This window comes from Oxyura jamaicensis, chromosome 6, assembly GCF_011077185.1.
Source record: "Oxyura jamaicensis isolate SHBP4307 breed ruddy duck chromosome 6, BPBGC_Ojam_1.0, whole genome shotgun sequence".
Classification (NCBI taxonomy): domain Eukaryota; kingdom Metazoa; phylum Chordata; class Aves; order Anseriformes; family Anatidae; genus Oxyura; species Oxyura jamaicensis.
Genome location: NC_048898.1, coordinates 3959537 through 3976996, shown reverse-complemented (window position 1 = coordinate 3976996; position 17460 = coordinate 3959537). Strand labels below are relative to the sequence as shown.

Below are 17460 nucleotides of genomic sequence, written 5' to 3'. Positions count from 1 at the left end.
CCTTTCCAACTCCTTTCCTCTTCTGCCCTTTCTGCCCAGATCCCTCTATCTTCCACAAGCAGAAGCAGCAAGCAAACAAACAAAAGACAATTCAGGGCATCAACAGGGGTGAAATTAACTCAACTGCTTTGCAAGAATGCTCTATGCCTTTAAATCAAACTCATCTTCAAAGGCTGTTTTTCAGAGGGTACAGAAAACACACTTCCTACTGTAACTGGGTAAGCAAACATCATTTGCTAGTTCATTTTTCTGCCAGGACTGTGATGGAAGCAATAGAACATTCAGGGCCAGGAAGCCACTAGTAAGTAATTTCTAGAGCAGGAATTTAAGGTAGCATGTGAGGACATATCATAGAAAATGCTTTATTTATGACTTACAAAATCTGTTACTGTTTCCAGATAACATAAAATTAAAAAATAAAATGCAAACACAAATTCTACAAAAATCTAGTTTAGATTGTTTTCACACAAGCATTCATTGCAGTATATAATCACACGTGCTTTTACATCCACTAAAAATAAACCCATTCTTTTCATGACTTGCAACTAGCTCTTTTTCGAGCGTACAAGATACAACGTAAGTTGGATTAAAGCAAACCTACACGACTTTGGAACCCATATGCCAAACTTACAAAGTTTAAGAAAGTTAGTTCTCTGAGGACTAGAACTCCAATACATGATAAAACTTTTCCCATGGGAGCCATTTATATGAAAGTAAAACAAAGAATTACTTTAAAGCTAATGTAAAAATAAAACATGGAATTAAATTCATTTCTAGTGCTAATCCATACAGTCACACCATGGGTCAATTTGTCCCGTGACTGGTAGAAAATACTGTCATGAATCATGATTAACAAAGAAAAAGCATTATTTAAAGGAGTCAAATGAACTAGCAAGCAACTGTCTGAAAGATGCTAAATTAAAACTATGCTTTCTACCAGCATTAAATAAATTCAATCTTCTTAAATGTATATTGATTTAAAGTTCTCAAAGAAAATTTATTTTGTCAAATTAGTGTAAGATGCAAACACAAATGAGCTATTATAATGCCAATATTACCTTATTCAAGCAGATTAACTCTTGCTAATTATTAAATTACACATCTGGCCTGCTGCATATTCTTAGTTCATAATAAGTTCTAATTAGCTATTTGAAAGTGATCGGGGTGATAGCTGAATATTCGCTGTGCGTAAGGATCACTGTCCGTTGCCATTTTTTGTCCCGCATAATGGTGGTAGCTCTCTGGATGAAAGTGTTCACAGTGAAGGCTTATCCATTCTCTTTCAGTACTGTATCTTTCTGCTTCAGCAAGTATTCTTGTTAGAGCCATGATATAACTCAAAGCCATCTGAAGGGTCTCGTACTTGGAGAGCTTCTTATCCTGACCCCACTGTGGAACCACCTTTCTCAAACGATCAAAGGCTGTGTTCAGTCCTTGCATCCGTCTTCTCTCCCTGGCATTTGCAGCCAGTCTTCTCTTGGCAGCGTTCTCCATCCTTTCTGAGCTGCACTTCACAACATAGCCTGGTCCACTTCCACACTGGCTGTCTGATTCTACACCTGAATCCAAATTACTGGATTTACAGGTTTTCATATTTGATTTACAGTTGTAGTTTCACACACACAAAAAAAAATTACTTTTCAAAAATGAAGCACCTAAGCAGTAGTAGTGGAAGGCACTCCTATGACTAGCCTGTGTACCTCTTGACTCTTCTACCAAACAGCAACGAGGAGATATTTTTCTTAGCATCAAAGAAAAACAAAACAAAAGGTCTTCTGGATCTTCTGGAAGTGTCTGAAAATTGCTTCTTATTGCTTAGTGAAAGAATAAAGAGTTTTCAATGCCTTATGCTTTCATTCTTTTCATTTCTGTGAACTCAAAGGAATAGAAAACAAAGACATCTCCATTCTCAAAATATGAGTTACTGAAGAAGACAGTCCTTTTAATCCAAGAAGGATCTTACTGAATTAAAAACACATCATTTCCAATGGCCATTCTGAATGAAAGGAGTTCTGATTCAGCTTAGGAGAGTATTTTGAAATGATGAACTGTTGAGATCTGAAGACATAACTTCGTAACAAAAATCTCTCCTTTCTTGACTCCTGCTGGTAAGCAATGATCGTGTCTTACAGACAAGAAGAGGCTTTATAGAAACTGCAAAAGCTAAACAGGTGGTAGCAGGTGGGCGGGCGGCACTCTGCTTCCATCCCAGTACCTTCCCACCCTGGGAACTACAGGGAAAAAAAAAACAAAACAGTAAAACCCGAACATTACAGCCTTCATCTGTTGAGAAGTCTTCCAAAGCCATTCTGTCCAGCCCTAACAACTTGCCATCTGGAGCAGTGTCTGGCTGGCCCCACAAGACTCTAGGCAGTTAAGCAAAAGATCCTTTCAATGGATAATCTGTTGCAACTCAGGAAAAAAAAATCTCTCACTGTGCATTGTAGTATTAATACATTAAACTACCTGAAATACTATCTAGTTAGATAGTATTAGGGCTAAAAGAAATAATTGTTCTAATGAAACAGAGGAGAAATTAGCTTGGTGATATATGGCAGAGAATAATACTGTGTTGCACTATACAGTGCTGAAAGAAGAAGACTGAAATGATCAGAAAACCCTTTAGGATTCAAGTACACACCACTGCAGAGAGCAGTATCTTGAGGAAAACTGGGATTATATATTTCCATGTCAGTGATGTTACGAAAATAATTTAGAAAATATTTAAACAGTTAAAATGTATTTTATCATTAAAATGGATTTATCTAAGAATAATTGTAAAAGTATTTGGAGAGGTTGTGATACAGACGTGCAAAAGCACGTATGCATACAAATAGTCTGAAAACTGTCCTTTTTAATATAACGTGCATTAAGTACATATGCATATTTATGTGGTTTTAAATATAAAATGCTTCTTAGGAATATCTTTAAGTAGGTAAGGAGAATAAAAGATGTGAAAAAAAGAATCTGCTTGCTAGTAAGAGACCATTTCTGCTACTATCTGTACCGATAGTGAAGGAACCATTCACGCAAACAGTAGAATCAAAACATCTCTGTTTTACTGTACTTATACTATTAAAACCATAATCTACATGAACCTACAAGGAAACATCATATGTTATCATTATGTTATGATAAACACAGAAGGTTAAAAAAAAAAAATCTGTCACACAATGATTTATTATCTATATTGATTTCAAACTTAATTAAACTGTTACCAGCATTCATAAATTACTCATTTTTTTCATTAGAGGCTGAATACTGTATATTTATTTAGAACTATGGCTCAATTGTTTTCATTATGACTCTAAAACTTGGTGTAGTTGTAAACAGCTGATTAATCCCTAGCAGAAGCAATGACAATGAAATGAGGTTGAATAATCCAAAAACAATAGGATGCAATTGAACACTAATGGACTCCAGCATGACAGATGCTGGACGTAGGCTGTTACGCCCAGTTGCTCTGCTCTTAATATTCTGAATCCTAATGGTCTTGAACAGAGATGATAGTTGGGGTAGGGAGACTCCATTATTCCATTATCAAAATGTATGACACATCTTCAATTTTTTAAGTAGCACAACTTTATCACATTTCATGATAATGTTCAACATTCCTATTTGTGTGCATTGACAGATGTTCTCCCAAACATAAAAAAAATACTACCACACATTAAAACATTACTTTCTGAATGACAATTTCTGTTTACTTAAGTGCATGAGAGAGTTGAAAACAGCATCTTTCAGAAAACCACATAACCCTATGTCTCTTGCAGAAGGATCAGCAATTAGAACTTACTAAGTATTTCTTTTTCTGAAGACACTTCCTGGGAAGTAATGCATGTGCAGCAGAAAAAAAAAATAATAATCACAAGTCTGATCTTCATGCTATTGCTGCAGCATATTTTAGTATTGCAACCTATTATGCACGAACAAATTTTAGTCAGATCTTTTATTGCTTGAAATGAATCTCAAGGGATTTTTAATGCAGAAGAATAAAATAAAATTAAGGCCTTTATTAAGTTAATCAATATTGTGCATTTTTGTGGGATAGCTGTTACTCAGTTAAGACTGCTAATAAATCAGTGTTAAAACAGCACTGTTAACTTCATACCAGAAATACAAAAACCATTTCTAATTTAAGGTCCTGCAAGTATGAATTACAAAGACTTCAAATACACTGAAAATCACAGTTCCTAAGAACTCTACTGTCATTTACTATTTTATTATTCATTAGTGGAATAAAATATACTGTTATTTTCCCCCCTTCCTATCTGATTCACCACCATTATCATGCTTTGACTAACACATTGGTATAACCTGCTGAGAGAAGCTGTGATTTATCTCTCTTCCTGAACAAAGTGTAATTTCACTTTATATGACTTAGTATAAAATCACAGGATAAGGGCCCAAGTTCATCTGGATTTATGAAGACCCCTAACAGGATCTTATGACTTACAAGTGAGGCTAAAAATTGTTTCTTGGCAGGTCAAAATGCCTCTTTTTTGTGTCACTTTTTGTTTTTCTTAAGTTTCTGCTTTTTAATGGAGAAATACATTTATTTGAGAATATAATTGCTCTTATTTGACGATGTACACAAGAAAAAATACTTATGCTTATATGAAAAGGCTATTTTTTTTCCACAGAAAATTGATTATTAGGGTCTTATCCACACCAATTAATTTAATTCATTTGCATAGTCCATTAGCTGTATGAAGATACATCATCTCAAGCTAGAAAACAAACTGCTTTATTGCTCTTCCATTTATTTTTAATAATTTCTCAAATATCTTATTCTTTTAAATTATCTTTCAAACAATTCTCAATATATTTATGATATAAGTTTTCAGAAAACTAGTATGTTCTAGTGTGATATATTGCTCTGTGTGGTACTAAAAAATGTCTGCATCCCAGTTTATGCTAGTTTCATCTCTACCATACATCTATGATTTCTCAATAATTTCCCTTCTACTCTTATTTTGTTCTGTCATAATGTAATTTAAAGCCAGAAGAAACATTAAAATCACCAGGAAGAAGTTCTGCTCACTCAGATTTCAATCTCTGAATCTCTTACTATGCAGATACAAATTTAGAGCTGCTCCATGACCCTAGCAGCATTATTCTTGATTCACATTTTAATTCCAAAATGATATTTTAAATCAAAATGTTGTGGTTTTCCTCAGAAAAAAAATAAGAGAAAGAGGTAAGAATGATTTTTCATTCATAAACCAATTATATCACCTTTAAGTCACCACTGATATTAGGAAAATAAGGGATAGTTTCAGTCCACTGAGAAATGAACTAGGTTCAGAATATAGGACTAGATACAGAAAAACATTAGAAGTTTTCTGCTAGATATCCAAGTTAGTGATTCAGATTAGTAACTCATGCTGCACCCTTTAAGAGGAACTTGATATCCTCCACCTGTATTACTATGAAAAACACAATTTAATTGCTTTTGTAGGGGAATGACTCTGGCTAACTACTAATTTTAAAATGAAGTGAGAGTAACATTTCTGGTTAAAATCTATTTCCTGAACACCCTCTCTCCTCTGGTTGTACTAAAACAGAATATACAAAAAAATACATCAAAGCAAGAATCTTACCTCTTCCTTTTAGCCAGATCTCACTATTTCATTTCAGGTACATCCTTTCTAAAAGCCTCATCGAGATTTCTTACAACTGTAGGATCTTCAAAGGTAGTTTATTCAGAGAAAAGCTGAAAGACCGGCATGCCGTATGCTGCTTAATTAATAGCAGGTGGGTAACTACCAAAATGTGACTATCCTTAAGGGCTCAGTCTCTCGTAATATTTGACTCAGCTCACAAAACAGGCTAGCAATCTGTGGTGCAGGGAATAATGTATTTTCCTTCCTTGGTTATATTTACATTGTTTCCCCTATCACAGCTGTAGGACTATTTTCAAACAGAACAAATATCGAGTGAATGTTGTATGCTAAAGGAAAATTTAGACACTAATTCATATTGGGAAGTTGAATGGCAATCTACAGCAGTAAGATGAGTTTACAATAACTTCTCCTAGTGCTTCCCAACATCATAGTGTGCACCTTTTTATAAATGTTCTTACAACATTTCCTTTTTCTCTAAATATTCTCTGGGGTGAGCTTTTCCTTCAATAGTTCAACAAGAAAGTCTACCAGCTACACTTATGGGTCTACTTACCAGACTACCCTCCAACTATTGCTTCTTCTCAATTTAGCCATTTCTCCTTGATATTCACCCTTTTCTATGCCACTCTATCTTACTTAAGTAGTTTCTCCTCAGGTGATCCTACACAGAGCAGTCTCTTAATATAACTTTGTTTTAAAGCATGCTTATACAACTGGGGGACTAAATCCTCAAAAACAAACAAACAAACAAACAAAAAAACACAAAACAAACATAAAAATAAGAGAAGGAGCTCATTTATCATGGCAGCAGAGGAACATGTTTTGAACCTATTTCCCACCTGTATTATGTATTGAATAATGATTACTATCACATACATATATATGTATATATATATAACTATACATCTCATGACAATAAACTTAGTATGATATTGCAACACTGTGCACTGCTAAAGCAACAACAACGAAAAACCTTTGACAGATTACAAATGGATTCTGCAGATATGGTGGCACCAAAGCTCAGCAAGCAATGAACCAGCATATGTGAATTTGGATTTATTTGCCTATTTTCAAAAGTGTATAAAGGTAAATAAATTTAATGAGAGCCCTGGCATTGCAGCAATACCAATGTTACAAAGAAAACAAAACAAAATAAAGAATATTAAACTTGTTAAATAGGATGGATGGACCAAAACTTAACAGGAAAATGAGCTCACAGTGTTCCTCAATCAAAAGTTACAGTCACACCATCTCAAGCAACAAAGCTAAAGCAGGACATCATCCTATCTTAGCAGAGGGTGTGATTTGATGTTACATCCTGCATGCTGATACTTTCGGCTTTAACTAAAACAGGTACTCTTACTCCTTTCCTGTCCCTAGTGCCTTGCTTACTCCCGAACACTGGCAGGGTAAGCTATCGTGCAGCTGTAGGGTGAGTCAGGCCTACTCTGTGGAAAACATAGTCTTTCTTACACTGCAGTACAGCTCTCTACCATGAATGTTTGCTGAATTGATTTAAATGAAAATCACACAATCATTTGATTCAGTGCAAAGGAAGTGGCAATACCACGTGGCTGCATGGAAGCAGAGACAGAGCAGAAACTGTAGGCACAGACTTTACAGGGTTATGCTACACCACAGCTTCACTACACTAGGTGCAATATATATCATGGTAAGAGACTGTGTATATAAATTAATAAAAAATAATTGTGTATGACCTTTTATTCCACTAATATAAACAAAGAGGTCAACGTACAATGTCAGTGAAAACTGCTACACTTCAGTCAACCTCTTCAACCAATTCAGCCTGAGGCAGATGTCCAAAGATGAAAATTTCTGACTGACTGGTTTAACAAAATTATGAAAAATCAAGGAAAGGAATCTGCTAAACATCAAGCAAGGATGATTAAGAGAAGAGTGCTCCAGGTGGACAAAGGTATGGAATGGATTTCACAGAAGGGACAACTCAATGAGAATGGACTCCTTAGACTGGAAGAGACTGCAAAGGGGAGATATGTGAGATGTTGGGAAAACTAAGAGCTGTATTGAGAGGGTGCTTAAGAATCAGCTCTCCACTCCTTCCTCTAATATAGAGCCAAAGTGCATCAAATGATGTTAATTATAATGAGGTTCAAAACAAAGGCAAGAATATATCTTTCCACACAATAAGTAGTAATTTGTCAATCTCTCTGCAACATAACTGTGGAGTTTACATAAATACTGCGAGTTTACATAAATTTAATTAGAGACTGAAGAAATTAGAGCCATCTTGGTGAACCTGGCAGTGCAGAGTACAGTAGGCTCAACAGCTGAACTGATCTAACAGCTTGAGACTGTCGAACAGGAAGTTGTGGTTATACTCTCCCTCTGCACATTCTGATGCTTATGTGACTACACAGTAAGCCATTTCTCTCTCATGCCCATCAGAAATATTTCTGAAGGATTGATTTTCTGCTGGGTTAGTAAGTTGAATCAGCCCACCACATAGTCAGTCAAGTAGGTCTTGGTGTGTTTGTGGGACCACCTGGCTGGGAACAGTAGAAGGGCAGGCAGGATCTTCATTTTAGGACCACAGAAGAGCTATTAGATTTGCACATCTGAATCATGTAACGGTACTCATATGCATAATGCATATGACCGCTATATTATCCTGGAATTCCTACATTACGTATTTCCTATGCCATTAAAAATACACTGATCTTATTGCAAATAATCACTTAAAAAAAAAAAAAAAGTGTTTTTTTTGTTTTGTTTTGTTTTTCTAATTAGACAAAGAATATCAAGATCATTAATAAATTAGCCCTTAAAATGGATTTTTGATTTGGAATTCTGAACAAAAGCTTTAAGAATTCCTAAACTTAGAAACTGAGCAGGTAACTAACTATGCTGTCAGACAGTTCAGAATTTCATCCTGGAATTAAATGACTTCCCCAGAAGTACCTATACCTTTTTTTCAGTATATTGCATTTATCAATATTCATACAAAATAGTATGTGTACCCCCATACCTAAAATGCTAAATACTATAATTTCCAGTTCCAATATGCCTATATCCAACTGACTTGTTAATCAGTAACAATGCATTTTACTTGGACTTTGCTGAGAGCAGTGATTTCCAACTTTCACAAGTCCATAGGCAACAATGCTAACTATATGTTGCAGACAATGCAGTAGCAGGTTCTTACAGCTGTGTGGCATTAGGGCTTTCTCAAGCTAGCTACTGAAAATGATTAATTATCAATGCGTGAAGAGACAACTTGTTTTTTTCTCATATACCTTTTTCTCTTAACATGTTGGGATTATCTTGCTGATATACAGGAGAAAACTAAAGCTGCTCAAACACTACTATAGACTGCATTGGCAATTAACTTATTTTATCACAGCCATGGAAGAGACAGCTGTTACACTAGTGGAGTTTTCTGTTTATTATTGAGAGAAGAAAGAAGAATAGAAAAAGGAAGTTATAAAGGTGCTTCATGGTATTAAAACAGCAATGTAAGAATGTGCTCCCATGCAAGTTTCCCAGATACATCAGGAGAAAAACTCCTACTTAAAAACAAATGAACAAACTGCATGCACATACTGATTTTGGTCAGGCAAATAGCTCGACATACTTCAGAAGCAGAACAAAAAAAAAACACTTCCAGCATTTTAGCTATTTTGTTAAAAATTTTCTATGTAATTTATAAGTGTCACAAAGTAGCAGGATCTAAGAGTAGAAGCACTATTTCTCTGGACACCAACAGGTAGTCCATTTGACTTCTCAAGAGTTCTTTTTTTCTCATAGAGCAGCTCTCCATGGGACGGGACCAATAATGCTCTCTACATCCTGCTTATTATTCCGTCCAGCAAAGTGATGGAGCATTAATTTTGTCTGTATTTTTTTCCTGCAGTGAAAAGTCATTGTCTATAGTCTATTCTTCATAAAGAAGCATCAGGATCCCTCAGACCAAAATTGACATCTCCCCTGCACACCTATAACCACGGAACACTAATGAGACCTGTAAGTGGGTGTTACAGTATCATCAATCTATTTATGAAATGCTATTAGAGCATCATTTCTATACCGTAAAAGCTTTACAATCTGCAACTTGCTTCACTTAAAAAGAATTAATGTGCAGGAAAAGTATGAAAATAAGCATTGATTTTTTTGAAAATATAAATACTTCTTGACAAGGGATCTTAAAAACTAGAAACTGTGGAGAATTGTCCCTGCTCTGAGAAGCAGAACAGTGCACCAGCACAAAGGTCTATGAGGGGTAAAATATAAAGTCTTGTGTCATGAACCTGTACAGACTTGACTATGTTTAAAGCTTTGAGTAATCCCACTGAATTCAATGACAGTCGATTTATATTATTTAAGATAAACACCAGCATTTGGAATTTCAGGGAAAGAGAAAAGGCAAAGAAAGACAATGGAGAAAAATAAGAGCCCTAAGGTGAGACAAAAGGAGAGATATAGGCAGGAACAGAATGTGAGAATAAAAGATGGTGAAGAGTAAGGGAAGGATTCAGGTGGGCTGAGCTGCACCAATTTGCAGTGGCTGGGATCTAGAGTATAAGGAATTTTCTTATTTTTTCCTTTTCAAAACCTTTGACTTGCCATAATATGAAGAAGAGAATGTAATGCACTTTGAAAATGAATTGCAGTTATACATTGGGTACCTAGCCAAGTCGGAAGAAGACACTCAAAACTCTTCATCTTCAGAAATATAATTAATGCTGTGACTAATGTTGTCTGCCCAGAATATGTATAAATTGTACCATTCAGCCTACTGACTGGAATAAAAATATATAAAGCAACAGTGGAGAGGGTGATGACAAAAGATGGTGCAAGCTTTTCATAATTTTTTATTATTATTTTTTCAATTCAGGAGGAGCTATTTTCTTGTGCAAACAGGCATAAAATTACTACCCACTGCTCTGCTTCTCATTGATTTCTACTTGGCACAGTTTGCCAGATGCTGTTTGGTCTAAGTGTTGCCTTGACCTCCACTGGTGATGCTGGCCCCTTTTGGCTTTGTTGCACTGTATTTTCCCAGCAGGGAGGTCCCACCCCTCTAATAGTTCAGTTGCAACTTTTGCTAAAGGCTTATAGGTTACCCATATGTTGTACCGGAGGGGCCAGTCTGACTGGAATTAACTCAGAAGTGGCGTCCAGCATTGTGGCTGGAGCTGGCCCAGGGGAGATTATAAATGCCCCAAAACTAATTAAATATCTTGTCTCCTGCTGGTAAACAAAAGAGAATGAGGGCAAAAATATGAAATGCCTGATTTAACTTGGATCTGTAAGTAGCTTGACAACACCAACCCTGAAGTCAGTGGTGCATGATTTAAAAGCCCCTAATGGGTCAAAGCTGTTAAATAAATGAGACTTTTGTCTATTACCCTTCACTTCATATATACTTAGAAAACTGCTACGTAAATGTACTTACCATCAGTTTTCGGAGTACTTCACAACAGCATTTCTGGGGTAAGAGACACAGTCTACATATTTATGTGGAAGTATTCTTAACTTTCAACTTTTACCCTGAAAAAAACACAAAAAATAAATATTGCCATTCAAAGACATACATACAAATAAGAAGTTATAGTATTTTCAATAACATTTTCAAGGACCTAAACTGTCAAATGCTGCTTCATAAAAAGGAAATAGAAGAATTTGCTCATTTAAGAGTGTATTTGTAAAAATCATTAGTTAAGTGACATTTTCAATGAGTCAAAAGTATTTTTAAAATTAACTAAATTATTTGAACAATGGATCAAATGCTTTTGATGCATATCATTTTGGATGTAATGTATTCAGTTTTCTAAATTAGAAATCCTCTCTCAAGGCATCATTGCATGTCTATAAGGCTATACTATATTTTAAAATACTCTACTGCAAACTGAACTTTTCTTTTACTAATGTATAATAGTTATCATCTAAATATTCCATAATATGTTTTAGAATGTAAAATATTGCCCTTCAAAAAGCCTGTTAGTAAAGAAGATGAGAATACTCATTAGATGTTCCATATACTAATTTTACATATATGCTTAACCTTACATGTCTATGTAATACTACTGTAGTTAACAGGACTAGACGAATGTGCCAAGTTAAAAATAGATGTAAGTCTTGGTCATTTAGGACCTCAGTTCATAATGATTTTAGTTTGAACCAGACAGTGACTGATTTAATGAAAGAAGAGAATTCATCTTTTCTGGGAGGGCATGTATTATGTCTTTCTCTTTTCCATATGCATATTTTTACTTATTTTAAACAAATTTTAAAAATATTATAATAAGATTATCTTTCCTTGCTGAAATTTGAAACTTTCTGAGAGATGGCAAGGATCATAAAAAGAGATAAAAGAAAAGGTAACATTAAAACAGGTTGTTGTATACATATATATACACATCCTTTATATATTCATACAAACATATATACACACATCTCCTTCGTTTTTGATGGTACTTTACCATTACATTCTGACTTTAAAATTAAACTGTTATGCAAATTAAGTAATCCACACACAATTTAAGTAAAATGTACGCTATTAACTATAAGGCCTGATGTTGCACTTAACGCCTTCCAACTTAACTAGGAACTTTGGTGGCTATATTGTTTTGCATCCTGCCCTAGACAGACGAGCACACAGCATACACACATATAACACATCTGCTCTTTTGTCCAAATGGACAGCAGGACGCCACAGAGGTTTTTCCATCAAAAGAAATGCAATCCTGAAAGATTAAGACGTTCTATTTAGGCACATGGTAACATGCGATGTTTCAGATTTTCAAATTTCCCAAGTGTCACATTTCCAAACTCTAATGAATTAGATGTGACAGATATATTCTAAAAGCTAGTACTAGAGCTGGTTGTGAATAAAGGAACACTTAATGTAGTGATTGGTCATATATAATGCTGGATTTAGAATGCACAAAGGACAGTGTTTCTCATGAGGTACAAGAGAACAAAAATTGATAAAACCCAAATAGAAGAAAAGCAAAAAAATAGCTTCATCCAATGTATATAGAAAAAGGATTGAGTATTCAGTATCAAAAAGCTTGTTATATGTTTTATTGTTCTCCCATGAAGCTAGTTGTTTCTCTTCGTTCCTTATTTAGAGATACCAAGAATTTGAAATGACAGGATTGTATCAGATTTTACTGGCATTTTCTCCTGAATGATCCAAACCTGAGGTTCAGGAAGTTTCCTCAGCCTTCGTTAATATTGTGGTAGAAATTTCAATTAATTAATTAATTATTCAGCCAGCCTGTTAAACAGATGTGTTTTTAAATGTAGAAAATAAATGACAATCTTGTTTATTTAATTGCACGTGTCGTCACCTACTCACAGACTTTAATTTCTAATGCAAAAAATGTAGTAAGGCAGCTATATTTTTCTATTGCAATTGGTCTTCTTCATATACTTTTTGATTCATATACAGAATCAAAAAGGTAAGTATTACATCGTTTTCCCTCATAGCTTATAAAACATCTGAGCATGGTAACAACTATATTTTTGTAATCCAGACTGACTGAAAAATATGCATTGAATAAAAGTCCTACTTAATCTAACAGACAAACCAACATGATCCAATACCTGGAGCGCAACGTTCAAGAACCATGAACTGGAAACATGAAATATATTTTCAACAGAAAACACAAACATTTCCTAGACTTTTTACTAAGAAATAGATTCTTCATAAACTTACTTTTTATATTAAATTAGGATGTCTTTCTACTATAGCTAACTCACAAATACTGACTTCAGTGCATAGATTGCTTTGTGGAATATTACTGTCTGTGATATGAATTCAGGTCAATGGATTAGATAATGGTCTTACACCTATGCATCTGTGAAATGCACTTACCAAAATTACCTAATAATCCAAGACCGCAATCTGAAGAGTCTGAAACTACAAAGAATTCTGGCAAACCATATGCAGATTAAATTCCCTTACTCTCTGTATCTTCTTCTATAGGGAAAGCACATACCTTCCTTAAGCCATTCAATGCAAATCAGTCATTCATAGAATAAAGAAGGTGTAAAATTCAAACTGATCAATTAAAAGAAACAAACCCAAATAGTTTACTGATATCACTGAAGCTCAAAACATATCACTGCAACCATCACTTGGTGTCTTTCTGAGTTTTGCATTGGATAGGTGACAAAATAGGAACACAAGCAGGTATCTATTTTTATCAGAAGGATTATTTTATTTTCCAGAAATGATTTTAATGAATTCTTCTGTAAAGAAAAAGGATGAGTTAATTAGATTGGACTCAATATATTGTACATGGCTTCTGCGTAGGTGCATGCTGGATGACGTGAGAAAGTTTGTCTCAGTTAAGAAAAGACTGGTATAACCAGTGTCAGGTCTTGATACGAGGAATAAGATGCCTGAAAACAGATGAGAAAATAAAATGAATGAAAAATGAATAAAATGAAGACTTCATGAACTCTCTTTTACTTCTTCTCAGCTGGCAGGAGATGAAGTCATTTTGAACCATTTTACAGGTTAAGAGTTTGCCTTATTTTTCTCTACCTCATAATCCTAGGGCATAGCACAATTTAACCCACACTCCTAGTTATCAGGGAAATGTAGCAAAGGTTACACCTCCTGAAGGACATGTGTAATTCTTCCTGGAACTGCCTGACTCTACTGCATTTCAGTCAGTGCTAGTGCTTGATAAGACAATTAAATCCTTTGTTAAGAACTTCTGAAATGAAACAAAAGCACCAACTAATTGGTATTCTGACTGGGACTAATTCAAAGGTGTCTTCTAGTACCTTGGGATATGGTGTGCTCTACTTTGGAGAGAATCAATCAGCCAGAGATTGATGAAGGGGTGTTGAGGTCAGGTTTGCAAACACAGAGCCATCTGCAGAGTCTCCTGGGTTAGTACCTGCAGCAGAGTAATTTACAGGAGCAGGTGTTTCCTTTTAATCTACTTTTTTTTTTTTTTTTTTTCTGCTGAAATTGTAACTTTATTGAGAAAATGCATGCAGTTGGTTATTAAGAGGGTACTTTGTCTATTGATGTTATTAACTGCTGAATGGTCTCTGAAAGTTGTAGTTAGCGTACTCCTTAAGAACATGGAAAGAATGGAAGCTGAAATATTAAATACCTGTATCAAGTCTTCAGAAAGTTACTACACATAAACATATTGAAGCCCAACAGGCTGGTTTTAAAACAGAATGGTTTTGTTCAGAAATTTGTCATTTCTTTCTGAATATGCATGACTGAAAATATCATAAAGATTATAATGTATTTCTATTTATAGCCATAAATATTTATGGAGAAAGGAGCCCTTCTGAAACAAAATAAAAACTCAAAAATTCCAGCTGGAATTTCCCACCTGAATTGAGTTTGGCTGGACTGGCACTCAAGTAATACCCCCTTTGGTCTGGATCCAAAAAGCAATTTGCAAAACATCAGCAGAGGACACATTTGAATTCAAATTCACATTGTTGGCTTTCTCATACCTCAGACACTGATCCAGCTCTGCTATAATCTACTTAACCTCTTCTGTAGCCTAGAATCTCTCAACCTGCATTCCCAGAGCATCCAAACTGTTAGAACATCGTTAACTTCAGCTAGTGACAAAACTGAGGATATGCCCATTAAGTTTTAACTCTGCTCACACTTAAGTCTCTATGCAGGCAATACGTATTTTCTGCCACCTCACAAACCCACTTACTCTGTACCCTACGAATTTCTTTTTCTTCGTGATTTTTGAAGTGTTCTTGAGAATTTATTGGGTTTGCTTAATGTACTTTATCCACTCTTTAATTTTTAGTAGGAAAAAAAATAACATATAGGATAGTGGTTTCTTGGTTTGGAGGTGTCACAAAGAAGTCACAGAACAGAGGAAAGTGAATAAAATTTTTCCTTATATGACATTATAACCAGGTACTGTCCTCTTTTGCCCATAAGTAAGGCAAAACCACAGCAGTCAAACTGAATCTCTCACTAAAGAAACCAACAAAGTTAGAAATGTTTATAATTCAGTGTTTTAGTATTCTCCTTACTAAGTCTAAACTAAGTATCTTAGGTTAAAACTGATCTCTAGTCAAATTTCCTTACACATTTATACTATCTGTTATAATGACATTTTCTGTTGTATCATTTCTCCCATTCTTTTGTAACTGTTTACTTATGGTTTGCAACAACTTTTAGGTAAGAAAAGTTGGAGAGTGACTCAGGAATTGACAAAATTCCTTGTTCTATTATTTTGTATAGGACTAATACAATAATACTAATACTGTATAGGAGTAATAATCTTAAAGACAGATCTACTCTTCTGCAAGAATAAATAAACATTCCAGACTTCAGACTCAATCTGCTTCTTTGGGGGATTTCTCCGTTTTTAATTAAACTAATTTAATTTTTACTTGATCTAGCATCACCCTTAATTTTATTTTTCATTTTTTATCCCAGGAAGTTTCCCTTTGTTTCCCTGTCACTCTGATGAGTATATAGACAAAGAAATCTTTCATTTTGCAGAAATAACTGCCTCTTCTTGCTAATTTTCCTTCCTATCCGTTATGGAAAACATGGCTCCTGTCTATGACCTCTTGCTGTGTATGTATTTGTGAAATATTTATTTCAAATTTTTGAAAAATTTTCCAATTTTGGAAGCTTTTTGATATATGCAGTCTATTCTCATCTAGGTATCACAGAAGAAATGCAAAATATTCTCAGGAATCCTTAAAGCAAATCCATTAGATGGCTTACTATAAACAAAAATGCCTTCCCATTTCCCTTTCTTCCTTTTTACACATACATTCATTTCTATAGCAACAGAATTAATGATCTCTGTTGCTCAGTTTTTATTTTTGTAACTTATTTTGCTTCCTTCCTCTAGGTTATTTACTTTTTCTTAGCTCCTACATGAGCTTTGTCTCTGCAAAGGCAGACACCAAAGAAGTGCAGAAGTGCACTTAAATTTTCATGTCTTGGCCACTGGATACAGCCAGGTATTTACACAAAACTTGCAGTGACTTGTAACGGTTTTCTGTCAGACACTCTCATGGTAAATAATACTTAAGCACATAGGAATTTCCAGAATTGTATCTTCCCTTTGAAGCATTTGTGCTTGCTTCAATGCATCCCTACACTACAGTCTTACTTAAAAAAGCAGCATGAAAGAGTTCTGTAAACCTGGGTAGCAGAAACACTAAACAAAGAGACACTGCATTTTTCCAGCCTCCCATTTACTACCTTCACTTAACTTTTGACTCAACATCTTAATTTAATCAAAATTACACTAAGATTACACTAAAGCTAAATATTTTCTTGGAAAAACATTACGTTCCTAAATTTTATAATGATAACTGCAATAATATTATAAAACTTGGATTAAAAAAGAGGGAAGTCCATGATGATGACATCTGCGTGAAATTTTGTTGCCCTCAAACATTGTTTTTAGAATTACAAGGACATAAAACTTGTGCTGCCTAAGCTGAAGATCAATTTTCTTCACAGAAAACTACCTTTACATACTATTTCCTTTCTGCATTTTCCATGCTTAATTTGCCCCTTGATAATTAACTTAAACATCATTGTATTTCTCACTTTTTGATGTTAAACTCATGCAATTTCAAGTCACAGTTCTCATTTCAATTGTAATGGACATTTGACGTGGTGCCACAGTAACTTAGCAACTATCAAGTAGCATTCAGGACTGTTCAAAATTAAGTTAGTTATGTTTCATTAACTATATACAGCTAGTAGAATTACCAGGTAAAACCTTTGAATGAAAATAGGAGAGAAGGGCACACAAATTCAAAATAATTTTGAAGTGCACACAACCTATTTTTTGCATTAGGAAAGATATAC

The 17460-nt window shown here is 34.7% G+C and overlaps 1 protein-coding gene across 4 annotated transcripts; it reads right to left on the bottom strand.

Annotated features, from left to right (window-relative positions):
- Nucleotides 1–342: 342 nt before the first annotated feature.
- Nucleotides 343–15863, bottom strand: ATOH7 (atonal bHLH transcription factor 7). 4 transcript variants are annotated; one of them, XM_035330627.1, is made up of 3 exons: nt 14409–15863; nt 11062–11156; nt 343–2231 (listed from the first exon to the last, which is right to left on the bottom strand). In XM_035330627.1, exon 3 carries the CDS (start codon nt 1591–1593, stop codon nt 1138–1140), a length of 456 nt encoding a protein of 151 aa, XP_035186518.1. In that variant the 5' UTR covers nt 1594–2231; nt 11062–11156; nt 14409–15863; the 3' UTR covers nt 343–1137. The 4 variants fall into 4 exon arrangements, with proteins under 4 accessions (XP_035186518.1, XP_035186521.1, XP_035186522.1 ...); XM_035330630.1 differs by having other exon boundaries at nt 343–2102; XM_035330631.1 differs by having other exon boundaries at nt 343–1814.
- Between the last annotated feature and the right edge of the window lie 1597 nt (nt 15864–17460).